The 18,919-nt window shown below is 40.8% G+C and overlaps 2 protein-coding genes and 1 long non-coding RNA gene across 6 annotated transcripts in view; 2 read left to right on the plus strand and 1 right to left on the minus strand.

Moving 5' to 3' along the window:
• LOC136421999 (two pore channel protein 2-like) overlaps positions 1–18,919 on the minus strand; it is a 32,081-nt gene that overhangs the window by 2,069 nt on the left and 11,093 nt on the right. The window contains exons 2-6 of one of the 4 annotated variants that reach the window (XM_066409598.1): positions 9,837–9,953; positions 4,235–4,284; positions 2,529–3,712; positions 1,896–2,019; positions 506–618 (exon numbers count right to left, since the gene is read on the minus strand). In XM_066409598.1, coding sequence (XP_066265695.1) covers positions 506–618; positions 1,896–2,019; positions 2,529–3,712; positions 4,235–4,284; positions 9,837–9,953 — 1,588 coding nt within the window. Of the gene's footprint in view, positions 1–505; positions 619–1,895; positions 2,020–2,528; positions 3,713–4,234; positions 4,285–5,029; positions 5,266–7,994; positions 8,114–9,836; positions 10,080–18,919 lie in introns of those variants that run through there. The other 3 variants (XM_066409599.1, XM_066409600.1, XM_066409601.1) reach the window with 3 other exon arrangements.
• LOC136422002 (uncharacterized) lies at positions 12,345–14,404 on the plus strand. The gene has a single exon (XM_066409607.1). The coding sequence runs from the start codon at positions 12,724–12,726 to the stop codon at positions 13,654–13,656; it is 933 nt and encodes a 310-aa protein (XP_066265704.1). The 5' UTR covers positions 12,345–12,723; the 3' UTR covers positions 13,657–14,404.
• On the plus strand, positions 14,654–18,582 carry LOC136422005 (uncharacterized). The gene is made up of 2 exons (XR_010753561.1): positions 14,654–15,495; positions 15,840–18,582. It is a non-coding gene; the product is annotated as an uncharacterized lncRNA (long non-coding RNA).

Raw genomic sequence — 18,919 nt, forward strand, 5'->3', positions numbered from 1 at the left:
AGTTCATAAATATCTACCTGAGTCAAAGATGTGTCTTGAGAGTAATCCATTTAGTTGTTTTTCATATTTTTATTGTTTCACCCAATGATTACATGGCTGATTAATTAAATCTTATAGTGCTGCTTACAGATTGCAGATTAAACTTTGAAGACAATCTCAAGACACTGTTTGAATTTCAAGTTTCTTCTACAGATGTCTTGCAGGAATGTACGGAAAGCAATCATTATAAGATTATCTTTGATATTTCCTCAAATAATAAATGTTTGCCATGTTATGAGATTCATTGAATTTGGTCATGTGTAACAAACTTATTCAACTGATGAAATTTAGCTACAAAGTATAATGTTGTACAGGGTATTCAACGAGCTAGAGATATTAAATTTATCTAACATGCTTGTAAGGAGGAAACCCCAAATAGTTGGTGAACTTTCAAACAGTTTACAGAGAGAAGGATGCTTCTATGAAGCCACATCTCCAGTGTGTGTAGTACACCAGCGCCCCCTACCTGATTCTGTAGTACCTCCAGCCCAGTAGAACAAACTTGAGACACTGTTCCACCAGGTAGTACACCACGAAGACAAAGTTCAGGAGCTCCAGGTCCGAGTTGGTCGCATTCAGCTGTATTTGAGAAATCAAGACATGGAAAAATTAATATGACTAACTTGGACATGAAATACAACATACTGATTGTCACCATAGGAATGTGATCTTACATGTTCAAAACATGATATAATTGTTGTTTACGACTCTCCTAAAGAAATGAAATCTTAAGGCACTCTTGTCATAGTCTTGACCATTTGCTGACCAGTGTCAAACATGTGATGGTCCAGTTATCCTGAAAAAAAGCTAGAAACAACTAAAACCGACATTTTGTGCATTTAAACAAAGTTAGAACTTGTCAGAATGTATGAACTCTTTAAGATAAAGCCAATGGAAAATGACTAGGAAATAGCATTTCAGGGGCTTAGAAAATGTAATATTTCCTGGGGGGAGATATAGTCCTGAACCCCATAGACTTCTTGCAAATTCATCACTCAGGCCACACCAATTTAATTTCTTGGTTAACGGATTTAAAAAAAATTCAAGCAACAAAAAAAATCATGAAAACAGAAGGTTGCACCTGACCCTGTTCACTCCCTGAAATTGTGTGCACCAAAGTACAAACTTTCCTCTGAAATTCTGTTTTCATGACGATTTTCCAAGCTAGCATTTTTTTTAGAAATTCCGTTAACCAAGGAATTAAAATTGTGTGGCCTCAAGGAGTTTTGTATCTATCTATCTAGATCTGTCAAGCAAATCAACAGAACTGAGAAAACCTAAGAGCTAGGAAAAAAGCTCTTAACCTTTATAATTTAGCACTCTGAAGTAGCCATTTCGCACCCAATTCCCTTTTTATTATGGAGTTAGCAGGGAGAAGGTTAAAGTTGAATTTGAGACAAAGTACAGGCCTCGAAATAGTGGGTGCATGTGCACCTGTGTGCACCCAAAATTGGAGCTGTGCACCTAATTTTTGACTGTGGGTGCACCAGCACACCTAGATATTTTTGTAGGCTATAACTAAAGTATAAGGTAAGGGTACTATTGTACACTAGTATACAGAAAATGCTCTTGAAATGTAAGTATCTTGACTTACTTGACTTTTAGACAGAATAGCTAAAATTCCCCTTCGTCGTAGTCTACTTGATGTATCTAGTTAGCTATAGAATTACAGATTGTAGTTCTTAAGAGCGTTAAACTTGGTAATTTTGTTTTGCTGACATTCAACTCTATTTTATGTGGTGTACCCAAAGTTTTTTCTGTGCACCTAATTTTTTTTGTTGGGTGCACCAGTGCACCTATTTCCAAAAATGAATTTCGAGCCCTGAAGTATCAAGAGAGTTCACAGAGAGACTGACCTGATCATACTCTATGGTGAGCAGTACGGAGACTGTTACGATGTTGGCCAGGGCGACGAGACAACACAGGTACTCAAAGTACTTGTGTGCGATCATCTTCTGTAGGAACTGCAGCCAAGAGTGTCTGCAAGAAAGATCTAAACATTCAACTGTATCTAACCAATCTTGTAAATATACCAAATACATGTACAAAAATGTATGTAGTCCTAAAAATAATATTTCAAGAAGATATGCCATTATCTGATTTTGTCACAAAAAGAAAAATACACTTATATTTTGTACTGGATTCAGGAACGACAAACGAAGAAAGTGCTCAAAATACACAATGGTTCAATTTATGATTAACTGTTTTCAATCATAACATTAATAATATGCAACTAAGAAATAAGTGTTGTATAATGTAGGTAACCACAATTTTCATGTGTATACAAGTAAGACTACTAAGAATAATGTTATGTTCACTGTTTATTGTTTAACCCCTGGCTTTAAAGGATTCAAAAAATACACAATATGTCCCATCTTTCTTCTGAACTCTAGTATTTCCTGTTGTGTTAATGTACAGCCATGTCTATCTTCAAAGATTATACAGTGGTGTGAATCTTAACCGTGAATATAGGTCCACGTGTATCTTACCTGAATGCTGGGAGTGGTGGCCTGTGATGAACCTCATAGTCTAGGTCTAACAGATCAAAAACAGCCTGGAACTGTGCCGCGTTGTACGTCCCGAACATGTCCCGCCCCAACTTGTCCGTGATCCTCCGTTCCGCCGCCTTGGGTAGGCTCACCTTTTCAATCACGTGGTAGATCGTACTGACGCGTACGCAGTCGCTGCCGGAATTCGTACTGAGCTCCACTTCCTTGTTCTGTTGACTTAGAACTTCGAAGGCGGCACGGACCGCAACCCTCCTCCGGAAGAAGCTGCCCTGAAGCGACGACTGGAGGTAGCCACGAAACTGGTTATAGATGACCGCTGTCATCATGTTGAAGAGAAGGTACAAACCGATCGCGAGAAACAGGATGAAGTAGACGGCGTACAAACGGTTGTGGGAGTACGCTGTCATCGTGACGTCGGGATTGTTCGCGGTGGTGAGGAGGACGAGTAGGGTGATGAACGCGTTCCACAGCGAATGGAAGTTGGGGTCGCTGATCCCAGTTGCGCCTCGGTCGACCGGGACCCACGTGCTGTTCTTACCACCCGCGGCGGAACCCACGGGTTCCGAGAACAACAGCATCCCGACGATTGTGAAGAAGTAAACGTGGAGAAACTGCAGCAACAACACTGCGAAAATCTCCGGTAGAGTCCGTTTTATGCAATTTACAGTCTTCTTCATCAGAGAAGAGTTCTGTAGGAGGAAGAAAGGACGTAGAAAGCGCCGAATCCGCAGGACCGGACGATACCGCAACGTCCCGGGGACTTGGACGACGCACAGGACACTGAGCGTCGCCATCCAATCCAGGAGCGACACAACGAGGATAGCAACATACGCCATCAACCATGGGCTTTTGAGGAACTTCTCCTTTCCAACTAAGTAGGTTTTGACTACAAAGTCAGCAAGAAAGATGAGAAGACAAAACAGTTCTATGGACTCTGTTACGCCGCACGGAGGCTCCCATTGGCTGGTTTGATTTGTTCCATTCCTGTCGTTGAAAAGCAACTGCGTATCAGAGGTGTACGAGAGAGACGACGGACGCTCGAAGAACGCGAGGATGAGGAGGATTGAGATAACCGCGTACATGCTCCACTGGACCCAGTTGGAGTAGTACAGGCGGTACAGGCGAAGCGACCGCGAGTCAACGCGATGGTGGATGGAACGGTACTGGAAAGGAGATAAAACATTCTTATGAAAGTCTGAAATGTCTCTGAATGAAAGATAAATTTGGTGCGTTGGCACAAGAGGAAGAAAACAGGAGAATTGAAACATACGAGGTGAGCAGAACTCCCTTGGATTGAACCCTGGCCCACCAGTCCACAGGCCGCACGCCTTAACCACTAGGCTAAAAGGTCCGGACCAACTAGTGGCTCTTGAACCCCACTGTTACAGAATATACAATCATTGACTTGAGTCAAGTTTGACAAAGATATTTAAGAACGGGGTACCATGCGATGTATTAAAGCAAAACTACAGGCTAGTACATGCACACACGCCTACAAGTGTTCTCAGCATGGCCTTGGCATGTAAAGTAGACTTAGCTTTCAACATTATAGAATACACTGCAGAATCAGAAGTAAAGAGGTAAGAAATACTTGAACAACGTTAACAATCACAGTGAAATGCTACGCTGACTTATGAAATTAATTGTCATGTCATAAATGAATCATATAGAAAAGTCTGACTTACGTGGATTGCATCTTCCACAAAGACAACAGCCTGCAATAGGATGTCCTCATCTGAAACAAGATAAAGACAGGTAAATTATCCATATTAGAACTGCCTGGTTTTCTCATGGGGGTTAGGCTTAGAGTTAGGGATAGGTGTCCTCTTGACGGAGAAAGGCCTTGGCGGTGAAAAGTATAGAAACAATTTAATCAGGCTAGAACTTAGTAGAAGAACAGACAGAGCTAGATGTGTACACATACCTGCCCTAGATGCTACGAGTAGTATAGAAAAAGTGTGTTCAAAAACAGGAACATCATTTCTGAAAAAAAAACACCTGGTAACCCAATATGGTTCAAACAAGATATTTCTCTTGGCGGCGAAAGGCCTTGGCGGCGAAAAATATACAATTCAATCAGGCTAGAAGAACAGACAGAGTAGATGTGGTCTTAACACATACCTGTCCTAGATGCTACGAGTAGTATAAAAAAAGTGTGTTCAGAAACAGGAACATCATTTCTGAAAAAAACACCTGGTAACCCAATATGGTTCAAACAAGATATTTCTCGGCTAAAACACAAGCAGAAGTTGTTGTTAGGACCAGCTCTTCCCTATAGCTATGTTTAAATACCAATGAATAATGATAGAGGAAACTAGCAATTTTAATTGTAGGTACAGGTCCTCTTTTGTAACATTATTCAAACACAGGAGATTACTATTCTGACAGATCTAACACATAACACATGTACAGTGAATCATGTAAAACTTTGCTCTTGCCCTATAGAATAAGACTACAAAAAGGGCAAAGAACTTACAAACCTTGGATGGCTGCAGTTTGGGCAAACTGGTCAGAGCCTACAGTTTCCAAGTCCCGTTCAATGTACCTTTGCATGCTAGTAATAATGCACAAATTCCAGCTCCAAATTTCCAACACATACGATCTTGGTGGTCAAGTTGCACCGTAAGCAGTTCATGCACTTATTGATTTTAAGTCAAGAGTTCATGACTGGAAGCTGAAATTCTCTTACAAAAATGGTTTAGGCTTCACATGGTCCAAAGTCAGCTGTTCAAGTTAACCCTCCCCATCCTTAGTTACCCTGTAGCCAGTACAAACTTAGTTTACAGGTAACACCACAGCAGGAAGAAGGTTAATAGGTACGGTAGAGAGAGGGTACAGAACTGCTGACGTGACTAGTACTACAACACTGCAGCAGTGATGACGTTATGTACTTTGTTGCCTGGCTGTTTGCAGTTGATTGAATCTTAGTTAAACATTAACCATTGGTTGGAGTGTCAGGCAAATTTGCATGTGTACCAGAAGTCTGACCAAGAGAATGTACAAATGTATTAGATTTAGAAGGGCCTATCTAATCAGCACTGATGTTTCTAGTGCTAAACTAATGATGTAAGCAAAGTGTTTTCTTAATTGTTTCAGAACAAATGAAGTGCTAAGATTACTGTTCTAGATCACTGAGTTACCCATGATCAAACATTCAATCATTTAATTAGGCAATCAGAGATAACAGACACCGAGAAATCTGACTAAATACATGTAATTGCTTCCTCAACTACAATTCACATGTACATGCACTCAACGCATGTAACATTACAGTCAGATCACTACAGACAGGATTCTTAAACTTCAGTCAATGGGAAAAACTACCCAAGGGATCACCAATAATGGCCTGATTTACACAAACGTTTTCGAGGTGACTCGAAGTGGGACTCAGTCAGTGGTGTGAAAACCGCAGTATTGCCTCACTACAGCCTTGTCACAAAGTTGTAGAGTAGGAGGCCAATTTCCAAAAGTAACAGGCGGGCCACGAAGTGGCTCACGGGGGGTGGGCACGGGAGGGGGTTCTCCCCCTCCCTGAAGTTTAAATTATCAGAAAAAATTTAAACTGAGACCCCCTAAACATGGTTTTTGGTGTATTTTTGGTAACTTTTATGTGCATTCTAAAACTTACTTTTGTAACTAAAATGTACCATATTTTGTTAATTCTCTTAGAATCCATTTATGTTCACAATCGGCTGTGAGTTTTATTTCAATGGGCCTTAGAAAAAACATTTTTCTGATTACGGTCATGAAAGGGCTCCCTTGGAAATCAGTTATTGAATTAACTGAAGGGACTACCCTAAAGATGAATAAATAAATGAATAAGATAAATAGGGTCAGTACAAACTTTTTTCCTTTACATTTAAGAGACCCAACATTTACCAGTATTCCAACATTTACTTTGACAAAGCAAAACTGAAATGTATCAGGACATTGGTATTTTCAAAGTATAATGCAGGTTGCCAACATAAATGGGACTTTTGAGTGACTCTGATAATCAACTTCATGTCACTTTTTCGATATATTGAAACAGAAATGAGTAGAAGTAAAGACATTAGTAGAAGTACATGTACATGTAAGAACATGTTGGAAAATGATTCTACAATGTATTCATCACTCAGATGTCAAAAAAGGGTCAGCAGGTTTTCCTAGGGTCAGTGGGGTATACGTAACTGGAAACATAATTTTTCCCTAGGCCTTACAGTTACACACAAAAATAGACGTGACAGAAGGGCGCTGACCCCATCTTGAGCGGGTGCTACACCTATCAGTGAAGCTACTATCAGTGAAGCTCGTCCTGTTCAACACATTATCAGTTATTATTGTCTCTCAAATTCCCTAGAAAATTATGTAAGCCGGCCTGGGAAATGCATAGAAATAACAGGTGAAACCTCGCCCTTCCCCTTTGTAAACATCAAACCTTTTCGCCCTTCCTGCGTATTACTTCCTGCGTTCCAAGTTCCAAAGGAGGTTCTCTATTACCTCCCTGAAATTCCTGATTCAATACGCCTGACGCCAGCCACTGGTAACAAACATTCTCTATGAGTATAAGCAAATCCTCTGTGTGATGGATTTTAGGCACACGTTTTCCGGGACAGAAAAAAATTCGGCAGGCTTGCTTACGGCAAGCATGTTCGGAGGGGAACTTCTGTGAGTCCATATTTGGTTAATATATGCAAAGCTTCCCGCTCTTTGGTACAGTTTCCATGGAAGCAATGTCAATCAAAGGCCGGGAGGGTAAAGGCCGTCAGACCGTCAAAGAAAGGAGACTTTAAAACTCCGCCCTCCGCCCCGGCCGGCTGGCACGCGCGCAAGCAAAGGACACCCGATCCGATCCCAGCGGCACATTTGCCACTGGGGAAAGAGAAGTACAAGCAATGTAAACAATGTTACACACGATCAGGAAAGGCAGTTTTTCGATCCCAGAAGATCCCGGAAGCTATCAGAAAAATGCCAGACGTTTATCTAAAGAATTGGCCGGAGGAGTTTCTTACGGAGACTACTGGAGTTATGCTTCTATTTTTTGAAATTCAAAACAAAAGTAGCCGGCTCGAAATTGTAAGTAGGTGGCGAAAATAGCCGGCTGCCGGTTACTTTTGACAAGGCTGCTCACTAACTTTGAATCATGACCAACTTGCACAAAATTTTTAAACAGATACCTAAAAAAAATATGATGATGATAAAGAGTAAGAAACAAATTTGCACCAAGTGCCTTCACTGATTTTCATATGACCTCTGACCTGAGCATTGCATAACCCACTGGGAGTCTTCGCACTCTCTGGCTGGAAATCGTTTGCTACTACCGGTAGTACAAGTTATATTAATGCCACTACGATTAAATTTTGCTGAATGAAATAATTTACATTTCATCATGATAGCTTCTACTTAACATTGGATTCACTGTCCTCTGAAGTTGAACTTGAAGCATGATAACTGACATTGACAAACCTTCAGGTGCAGTTTGACTGTCCTGTACAGTGTGTTCACCTCCCGTAGTCTCCAACTCAACTTGGTTTGACATTTCCTCCTGTTGCATGTTTTAACCAATCTGTACTCAAGAACTCTGCTTCCAAGTCCAAGAACTTCTTACAACTTAATCTCTTCACAACAATCAAGTTCCGAAATATGGATCCAACTGTTGCTTAATTAACCAGAAAGGGTTGTTTAACTTTAAGTATATGGCACATGTAGCTGTAGCTAGAGATGTCTTGTCCTACTTGTAACGTTGGAAAATGGTAAGAGTAGGACTGATATGTTGCAGTGTAAAAAAACGGAAGAGGAACAAATTGTAAATTCTAGACTTTACCTGAGTTACCTAGACCTTTGCACGAAGCAGAACAACAACGTACCTTTGACCTTATGTACCATTGTGTTCTATTAATATATTTCAGAACAAAAGAGTGAATCAACAGATCTAGATTAAGGTTCCTGTCTCCTTCAGAATGTTTAAAAATTGCCTCACACAAGAAAAAACAGTTCTTCTTGTCACTTTAATAGAACTGTTTTTGTACCTGGGGAGCTTGCGTGGAATTTTACGAATCAGTTCAGTTCAGTACATCCTCGTTTTAGAGGTGACACAAGTGTTTTCACAAGTTCCTGTCGCACATAACAGATCAAAGTTCCTCATCTTCAAGGCCAACATCCTCTTTACGAATAATTTACAAAAGCCATCCAGATCTGGCCATCTGGCTTGATGCCAAGTTATTTTTTTGTGTGCATGATTTTGGGGGCAAATTTCATCATAACTATATATATGCAGTTCCATATAAAATGTCTATACTGTGTTTCAACCAGCATATGGGTGTTTCTTTCTGGGAAGAAACTTATGTCATGCATATATGACCATTCATAAATCTTTTAAAAAGTTCATATTTGGCTTTAGAATGAGGCTGTGATGTGAAAGAGGAAAACTTTGTCTTTGGCACTCTGGACATGACTTATGCCGTGTAAAGTTGGCCTTCTGTACCTGACCCCTACGCTGTGATAAAATTCTGGTGAGAACTCTGAACCGGCTATGACAGGCTTGATATGAACGGGGTCTCAGATCATACAATATATGACGTTTTCCCAGTCGGCGTAGAAATGCGTGTGAATATCGTAACTACCTGCCGAAGGGAGTCGGATGCAGTTCCGCTGACGTCTGCTAGACACCATTCAAAAGACGCGCTCAAACGCCAATATTTTGGATTTCAATTATTTGATAGATTATTCCACAAACACACCGTAAAATTGTTTGTCGCACTTCTATAGTGTACCCTACTTTGCCTTCCTTATCCATGTAAATTCCCGCAGGAAAATACAAATGTACTGTAAAATGGGAAATGTTTGCAGGGATTTAATAATTTTTTGTGGTGGGTCGATAGTGGAGTGTTTACGGTGGCTTTAAGTTCGCAGTGAATAGGTCACCGTGAAAAACGCGAACATAAAACCACCGCAAAAAATGTCACTTTTACACTTTAGTGTTCTGCTAACACAAAACCATCCACTACTAGCACCAACTAGGCACAGCCTCATTACCCTTAAGGGTACCTACTGGATGAACTTCAAGGTGAATATTCAAGGTGAATATATAAAATTATGCTGCCCCCCTCCCCAAAATCAAGTCTGCTTCAAAACTTAAATCAAATCAAAACAATTCTTACCTATTGCAACAGAAAGACAACAATCGACAAATAGAGTCCAGTGCTGTGGATGGTCGGAATATTACTTCCATAACTGCCTGTATCAACCATATAAATCCTTCTCTTCAAAAATAACAATTATTATGATAATCAATTTTGTCACTCTCACCATCTTCTTCGGAATAAAGTTCCTGCGGCGCAGCGATTTTGGCGTGAGAATTCCCCTGAATACAGCCCGTGGAAGCCGTCAAAGGCTCAGTTTCAGGTCCCTCCATGTCGTGTGATTCTTATGGATAGAATACGCAGGTTGTTACGACGTTGGAGACGCCGAAAATAAGTCTAAAGTTAGCAGAAACATACGGCAACTTTGAAAAACGTCAAATTTCCGCCATATTGGATCACGTGGTAGACCTATGACTGGAAGATACCATTCATGACTTGGGTGTTCACATGTCCTATCATCTTTTTTCTATTCCATATTCGCGTTTGTCTTAACAGAACTACAATTTTTTTGTTTATCAAAGAATTTTTTGCACTATTCTAAATGTTTTAGTTTGTTTTGAATCTTTGATGAAACTGGAACGACTGATATTTGCGACCCAAAATGGTAATTTGGATTGTTCCAAACAGAGGGAGAAAGCAGTGGATGCATTTTGGTCTTTGCCAACGTGAGCTTCGATATGGAAATATGATCAAATATTGTCATTCATGCCTGTCTATCTACTCCAATGCGTTAACCCAGTTGTAAAATGAAAGAACTTGTAATAATAGAAAGCTTCTCTCAGTCTGGAAATTATTTGACAAAAGTTTGGGAAACAAGTCTACAAAAGTTAACTTTTCAAGTTGTCAGACAATCATGCTGCTCTTGTAGTCCGTTGTTTCCGATTTTGACATCAAAATCCCCTATAAGCGATCCTAAAAGTGATCATTGCAAACTCTAAAAGCATGAAACACAAAGAATAAACGGTGTTTATAATCTAAAATAGTTATGAATATGAGGAAGTGAACAGCAATGACAGACCACAAAAAGCAAATGTGTTACTAGTAGACTAACGTAACTTAGCAAGGAGGTTAAAAATCTCATTGGTCTGTCTGTATCTGTATCTGTATAGCCGGTATAACCGCCCTTCGGCGTAACACACCAGCTTGTAGTCATAGACAGAGAGGACAAAAGACGAACTCTTTAGATTAAGGAGGCTGTGTGGATCAGAAAATTTACTCTAGTCATGAACCGTGATGCGGGAGACTCAGTTTCGTTTGGGACCGCATTGTTCTGCAGCGACACCTAGCTGCAGTGTGAAGTAGAACAAGTTGGTACTGCCGTGAGGAAAGTGGCAGATGGTCACCGAAACGTCGGCTAGGTATCAGCTCTTTGGTTATATACATACAACTTTGTTATCCAGTTGTTGCAAAATGATTGATATATAAAAAGCAAGTCTCTTGTTGTACATTTCAAATTTAAGGAAAATAATGGTCTTTAAGGATATGGCCATTTTCCATTCTAGGAGTTATGCACAATGTGTCTTTAAACAGGGCAGTTTCGGCACCTTTCTCTCCCACAAAACATTGTACAGTGACTTAAACGTCAAATAGGTAAAATGACCAAAATGACGAATCACTGCCTAGGCGTTTTCCCGTTGGACAGGTAACGCACCCTTGCCTGACGTCTGACCTCGGCATAATCACAAATGTCAGTACAGGTCTTAACGAAATCAGGTACGTCAGTGTGTTTTTTTCTCGACATCTGCGGGCTGTTTACCCAGTGTCTTACGACAATATGGTCATCTTACATGTGTTAGTGTATACTGCGAATCTTGAAATGTTATTTTCGCGGTTTTATGTTGATCTTTCCACCGCGAATATGTGTTTTGTCCTACGGCCTCTCCCCTCTGCCCAAGAACCAGCACTTAACATTCCATTTTTACCTTCACATATAAAGCTATGTTTATAGGTGTGTTTTCTTTATCTACTACGAGTTTTTCTTTTCTTTTTGGGTTCAAAATGCACTGTACTGAACACGAGCTTTTTTATGCACACGTTTATAAACTTTATAGATTTGAGCCGTCTATACATGATCACTGTTTGTTACCCTTAGTAGTTACCACACGTTGCCAATGCCTTAAGGGCAAACCACTTGAAGTCGTTGGGTCACAGTGGAAAGGTCGGGTCGTTGAAACGTCTTTGTTTGTTTATTTATTTGTTTGTTTGTTTGAACCTTTATTTATCCATGAGAAGATTAAAAATCAGCCTGTTGGTCACGAGGGAGGATGTGTTGGTCAGGCAAAATGTGACAAAGGTACACGATTGAAGTCCTTAGAACTATAGGCCAAGGATTTCTTTTCATCCACACAATAGGACTAGACTAAGTATACGTCACATGATGTCGTTTGTATAATTGGAAGGTCGTTGACCTCATTCTTCTTATTCATGCCTGACAATTTGTAATTTTTTCAGTTTGTATTTAGTATGATTTACACTTTTCATTCATTTTGTTTCAACAGGGGTCCAAGCATACACACGTTTCGAGATATTTCGAAGCTCTAAGTGTGACAGACATACAAATTATCGTCCTGTCCGATGGTACGTTAAGTGGAGGTCCCGTGTTCGAGGAGAGCCACACATTGAGTGGTGTTCTGTTGTCACCATGTTGTAGCCTAAAACGCTTGGCAGCGGCGGCTTTTACTACGGGAGCAGCTCACTTGTAGGTCTGCACGCCAAGACGGTCAGAGTCGAAATGATCGGCACCGTAGGTGCACGGTAGATGCACCGTACTTATAACGTTACCCACTTCAAACCGCGTGGAACGCACCGAACGTACTGCCACCTTCGGTATTACGGTGCATGTATTATCACAGCTATTAGTCTGGTATTACGCTGCTTGTATCTACTGTACAAAACTGCTGTGTTACGCGGTCTACCTGTCATGTAATACAAACAAATCTTGTATTTCACAACGGACGTCACTGGTGTCATCCCAACGTAACCTTTTAGCGTGTAAATGTCGTGTTACCTGAGGGACAACGCGAGGTAAATATGTTTGATCACGCGTTTGCGTGATGAAAAGACAATCTGTCACGACAATGTCAGCCAATGAACAACTGTCGCCGTCGCATAACGTCCTTCTAGCTGAAACGGACCAGCATCTAGCCGTGCAGAATACGTCAACTGCAAGTATGACAATGTCGACTAGGGTAGCTTCACGTTGGAGTGCTAGGTTGGTCGGTTTCCTTGTCTCTCTACTGTTTCTAGTGTTGATCAACTATGCTCACTTTGGGGTCCTCCTTCGCTACTTCTGGCCGGCAAAACCTCCCGTTAACAGAAAGAAATGTACATGCGAATGCTGGGACACCATCTTTAAGGGGACATACGAGACTGGCGTCGGTCGCTACAAGCACATGTACTTTAACGTCACGCCACAGACGCTCAAGATGTGGACGCTGACGGTCGCTGCCGTGCTGCTGACGTACGAATGCATCACTTACGTCATTCGCGTCGCTCTGAGAAGCAAGATTAGACCGTCAATGTTCGTCCTCCTCTTGGCAGTGATTCACTCACACTACTACTCGTGGTGGGTTTTTATCGGGTACTACAACGACGATTTCTACTCGCAGTGGTGGCATCAGTTGGTGTTCACGTCATCAGAACTGATGTCCACGGTACTCGTACTGAAACAGCTAGACCAGGCGGTGGCACTGTCCCCACGCCTCCTTCTGGCTACCGCTGGTATTGCAGCGTTTCACGTCCTAGCAGCGGGGAAAGACCAGTTCGTCCACAACGTGTTGTTGAGGAGGGGGGAGTTCCACCAGGTGTATAGGGACAGTGCGTTAATGGTGTCAGATGTGGTGTACCTGGTAGTGACGTCAGCAGAGCTGGTGAGGATGTGGTGCTGTGAGAGACGCTCCAGGGATGACGTCAGGATGTTTGGGCGTGACGTTCTGTTCTGTCTTGTCGTCATTTTCGGACTCATCGCGATGTTGTCTTATCTTTGATTAATCGATCTACAAGGACATGTTACTTGTGTACAAACTATAAGAAAGTTTGCAAAAGGACAGTTAAGAGTTAACTGTAGCTATTTGGGGTTGAACACAACGCAACGTGTCATATATGTGGTTGGCATATTTGCATAGCCGTGATTAAACGTTAACGAGATGCCTGCGTGCGACTTTTCTTAATCACGCACGCCTCCTAGCGGAATCGATGATCTCTACATGCAACTTTTTAGTGCTCAACAGAAGGTTGGTGTAACTGCGTATTAGCTCGTCCCACTCCAATATTGTAGTTAGTTGACCATTTATAAACGTGTATCAAAAAGTAGCAAACTGTTAGTGGGTTTGAAGTTCAAAATAGTGGTAAGACTTAGCTATCAAAGGCTTTATCTATTACTAGTTCGGTTAATTTGGGTCACCCATAAGTTTGTTTATACGCGTAAACGACGGGATATTTTTGATATACTATGAATGATGTATAGTATATTGACAAGACGAAAGCACAGGGAATTTTGTAAGGTCTTCTACAACTTTCAACACACAAAAGTAGATACAAATGCATTCAGCCAACATACAAAGTATAAGTCTGTATACTAGACTTTGTATGTTACGTTACTTCGTATGACTAGTATGTACTTCGTAACTACTGTTTATGCCAATTTTTCTACTATATCTAAAGATTATTTGGTGTATTTATCTACTTATACACTGTAAATATTATCACCTCAAATAAAAATGGAATTTGCCTATATTCAGGATCAAGTTTTTAAATTGTTTTCAACCAGCGGTAAGAAATTTGAATAGCCTAAAGGATTATAATTATATCTAGAACACGCCATGACGACGCATAATTATCACAATGACAAAGTACAAGTTGGGTGTGTTTTCATTGGACGGCACATATACATCTCTCAACTTTGCCCCGAAATTATCTATGAACACACCCAATGACGTCAGTACTGCGAAGACCTTCACAAAAGCAGGTACGTCAATTTTTCTCTCTTCATGTCCCCGGTTAAATACTCTATATCATGACACTATCAACAAGTTAAGAACTTTGATTTCAAAATTCAGAGATTCAAATTCGTTCTGGATCACATATTTGTTGCGACTTTCTTTCATGAATATACAAGATTTCAAGGCCAAAGGGATAGCATGATAAAACAAAAGGACCACACCTAACCCGCCTAGCATGTAAACAAGCCGTAGGTCGCTAGTAAGACAAACATTTTGACGAAGGAATTGTACAACGTCTTAATTGAATGAGTCCTGAATGTGATATTTTGTTGACGATATTTTTGTTGGTTGATTTAGCAGAAGTGTTTTAAAAATGGCGACCATGTCACAAACGCAGGTTGCTATTAAAAGGATGCAGAATATCCGGTTCTTCAAGTCGTGCAAATTCTAACCCTGGTCACGTACTACGGTAGACAGGGAGCGCCTTTTGATAGGATTTTTCTTACTAAGAAAATCTTATTAAAAAGACATGCTCTTCTCTTAATAAGAAAATCCTATCAAAAGGCATTCATTGTCTTCTTAATAAGATCATCCTATTTAGAATGCACGCTCTGTCTTGGGGAACAGCACTGTCTATACATCAACGGAAAAGTTTTCTGCTGCAAATAAGAAAACTTTTCTGATAAACCGTGTGCTCATTTAAACCAAAGGGAAACTTTTTCCTTTCAAATTGTCAAATTCTGTTCAATCTGTTGTGTTTGAATCACGACTGTCAGCAACGTTTGGGGCCACATTCTTTTTACTGCAGCGTCACCTAGCAGTGGGAAGCAGAATTGCAGTATTGCCTTGAGGAAGGTAGCAGACGGACTACCAAAACTTTAGCAGGTAATTGCAATTGGTTTTGTAAAATGATACAATGTTTTTCATTCGTTTTGATTCGTCATACATTTGATGTATGACTTCACCTAGATGTTCTGTAAATTTTCTAAAGGTTGAAATCATATTTATTTATATATTTGAAATCATATGTAAAGTACCTTATCAATAGAATATCTTAAAAAAAAAACAATTTAACTGCATGTAACTGATTGTGTGATTTAAATTATATAGAGATATGTACAGAATTTCAATTTTCGGACCTCCCTTGAAAGCTTCTGCAATAGTCATCTAGTCTTCTTCACAAAATATGTGCACTTTCTTTACCGCAAATCTTCTAATTCACCTTCCAGGTTTGCATTTTGAGACGGCGACATCGGTACCCAGACTGAGAAAAAAATTCCAGAAAAGTGAACCAAAGAAAGGAGAGAGAAGTACGTACATAAACAGTCGACAACAACAACAACACCACCAATATCAAGCGGAAGTCCTTCTACAGTACCATAGAAAGTCGCCAGGGCCCATAACCAAACTTTTCCTTCAAGTGTGTGCATAATTTACATACCAAATACCATACAGATCCATCTACAGCTTCTTGACTTATTCTGTCTATCAACCAGCAAAACCACAAACTGCACGACAGCGACGTTGAGGAAAGATGGCGTCATTTCCGGTGATCCCTCTCCCCGAAGTTGTTGATGTCAATGAGACAGTTACACGATATGCGCTTATCGAAACACTGGACGCACCCCAATGGTACACAGTGATTCACCTGATTCTAGCAGCCATGGGCGCAGTAGCCAACGCTCTCGTCATCTACATCTTACTGAAGAAACCGAAGATGAGAACGTATCCAAACATCTTTGTATTTAGCCTTGCATTGTCAGACTTAATCTTCTGCGCAGTGGCGATCCCTTTGTCATGGATGGTGTTCTGGCTCGAAAATTTCCATGGTTGGTTGGCGCATTTATCGTCTGTTAGTTACGACACTTGTACCCTTGTTAGCGCGCTATGTCTGATGACTATGAGTATCGAACGTTACCAAGCTGTTTCGAACCCGATACGTCACGTCCAGCGGTGTCAGTCTGTGAAACGTGGCTTGCTTGCGATCGCCGGGTTTTGGGTCGGTTCGATTCTCGTAAGCATCCTGTTTTATGTCTTTGTGATGGAACCAGGAAATCGCCAAGACGTGAGATCTGCTGACCTCAGAAATCGCACGCTTGCAGCAAAACTTTACAGTTTCATAGTAATGTTTGCAGTCCCATTGCTGGTTACAGTCATCTTTTACATACTCTTATTCAAGGCTTTAAAACAGCATGGTGATATACCCGCTAGGGCAAGGAGCGAAGCCAGGTCCCATGGCCGTGTGACTAGGATGGTGACTGCCGTTGTGGTAGCCTATGTCGTATCGTGGTCTCCCGGACATGTCTTAGGTTTAGTAACCGTCTCGGGAAGTCCCTACAACATCACAGCTCTAGCACTCGGCTTGCGGTTTTGTTTCGTACTGCAAGTCATCAATGCGGTGACGAACCCGTTCCTATATGCACTGCTTGGGGAAAAGTTTGGGTTCTACATACGAGAAATGATGTGTAGAAAGAACCTGGGTAAACAACAGCACAGGGATGGAGAACCTACGGCAACACAAGGACATGAACAAAGACAAGGTGGAACAACTTCCGTGGCAGACAGTCAGGCACTGTGACGTAATGAAGACAACCAAGAGAGAGATGCGCTTCAAAGACAGATATACAAGCTATCTTGCCACACTTAATACAATTATGCAATATTGACGATTTCAAAATTCTGATGCATTTAGACATAACCTCTATCAAAAAAGAATTCTTTTTACACTTCTGTAATCATAAAGAGACGAGAAGAACCAAATATGCATTTCAGTACGTATTTTTAATGTATCTAGCCAGATGGTGTAAAAAGTACAGTACAGTAAAGCTCTTCGTCATGAATATTCAGTTATGTATATAATGGTGGATAAAGGTTTATAACCGAGGAATCAATGGCGATAGCCAATAAGCACCAAAGACAAAAGTAATGATGGGCCGAGTGCACCAGGACCGAGGCAGGAGTGGAGATGACCAATCAGCACCAAGAATAGGGATGCGATGGACCAATCAGTAACAAAGACGGGATGCCTAATCAGCACCAAGGACAAGACTTATGATAACCAATCAGTACCAAGGACAGGTTGGTAATCGCCAATAAGCAACAAGGACAAGGATGGTGACGACCAATCAGCACCAAAGACAGGGATGGTGATGGCCAATAAGAACCAAGGACAAGACTTATAACCAATCAGCAGCAAGGACAGGTTTGTGATGGCCAATAAGCACCAAAGAGAAGACTTATAACCAATCAGTACCAAGGACAGGTTTGTGATGGCCAATAAGCTCAAAGAACAAGGAAGATGGTGGCTGATCAGCACCAAAGATAGGGATGGTGATGACAAATCAGCATCAAAGACAGTGCACGTGAACATAACTGGACAGCAAGTAAACATGATCACTCTATAGGGCAACAGTGCAAGTAAACATGACTTTAATTTTTATATAGCAACGGTGAAAGTAAACATGACTCTACATGGTAGCAGTGCAAATGAGCATAGTAAATGTACATGTGAACATGACTATATATAGCAAAACTGGAATGAACATGGCTCTATATAGTAACAGAGCAAGTGAGCATGACTCTTAAGAGTAATAATGCAAGAGTACAGGGCTCCATATACTAGCACTGCAAATACCAACCAGTAATTTTTTTTATTGAAATGGATGATATAGCTGATATAGCATGTTGGAGAAGTTCACAAAATGCCACTGAACAACCGTTACCAGCGTGTAATGTTTAAAAAATACAATATTGACTAACAGCAAATGAACATAACTCTGTATAGCAACAGTACAAGTGAACATGACTCTTTAAAGTAACAGTGCAAGTGAACATGACTCTGCATAGGAACAGTGTAAGTGAACATGAAAAATAAATAAATAAAACACGGATCGCAATAATTAGTGCTATGTTATTTGTACAAGAAAATCTGAAAACTCGCTGCTATTTACAAAGAAAAGCATTTCTTTTGTACTGAATATACTTTTTTTCATTTCGGCCTCTTATCCAATAGTGAGGCAATAAGTGTAATCATAGAAAGCAAACCATAAAAAGCACAGCCGAACTCCATCACATGAATCATCGAGCGGAATAGCAAACAAGTCATGTATATATGAGAATACACTTTCTGCAATGGCCATATATCTGGAACATACGTTTATGCCGTAGGGGGGAGGGGTGGGGGGCAATTCCACGTAGAGGTACCATGCCATGAAAAATTGCCCCCCTGCCAAAGTTGGCCGACTTGGAAAGTTTTTATATCAAAAGTGTTGTGTTCCATCGGCGACTATTCCACCGTTGTGTGAAATGA

This window comes from Branchiostoma lanceolatum, chromosome 16 (genome assembly GCF_035083965.1).
Source record: "Branchiostoma lanceolatum isolate klBraLanc5 chromosome 16, klBraLanc5.hap2, whole genome shotgun sequence".
In the NCBI taxonomy this organism is placed as follows: Eukaryota; Metazoa; Chordata; class Leptocardii; order Amphioxiformes; family Branchiostomatidae; genus Branchiostoma; species Branchiostoma lanceolatum.

Coding starts and splice junctions, on each gene's coding strand:
- LOC136422002 (XM_066409607.1), top strand. CDS start 12,724: ATGAAAAGACAATCTGTCACGACAATGTCAGCCAATGAACAACTGTCG.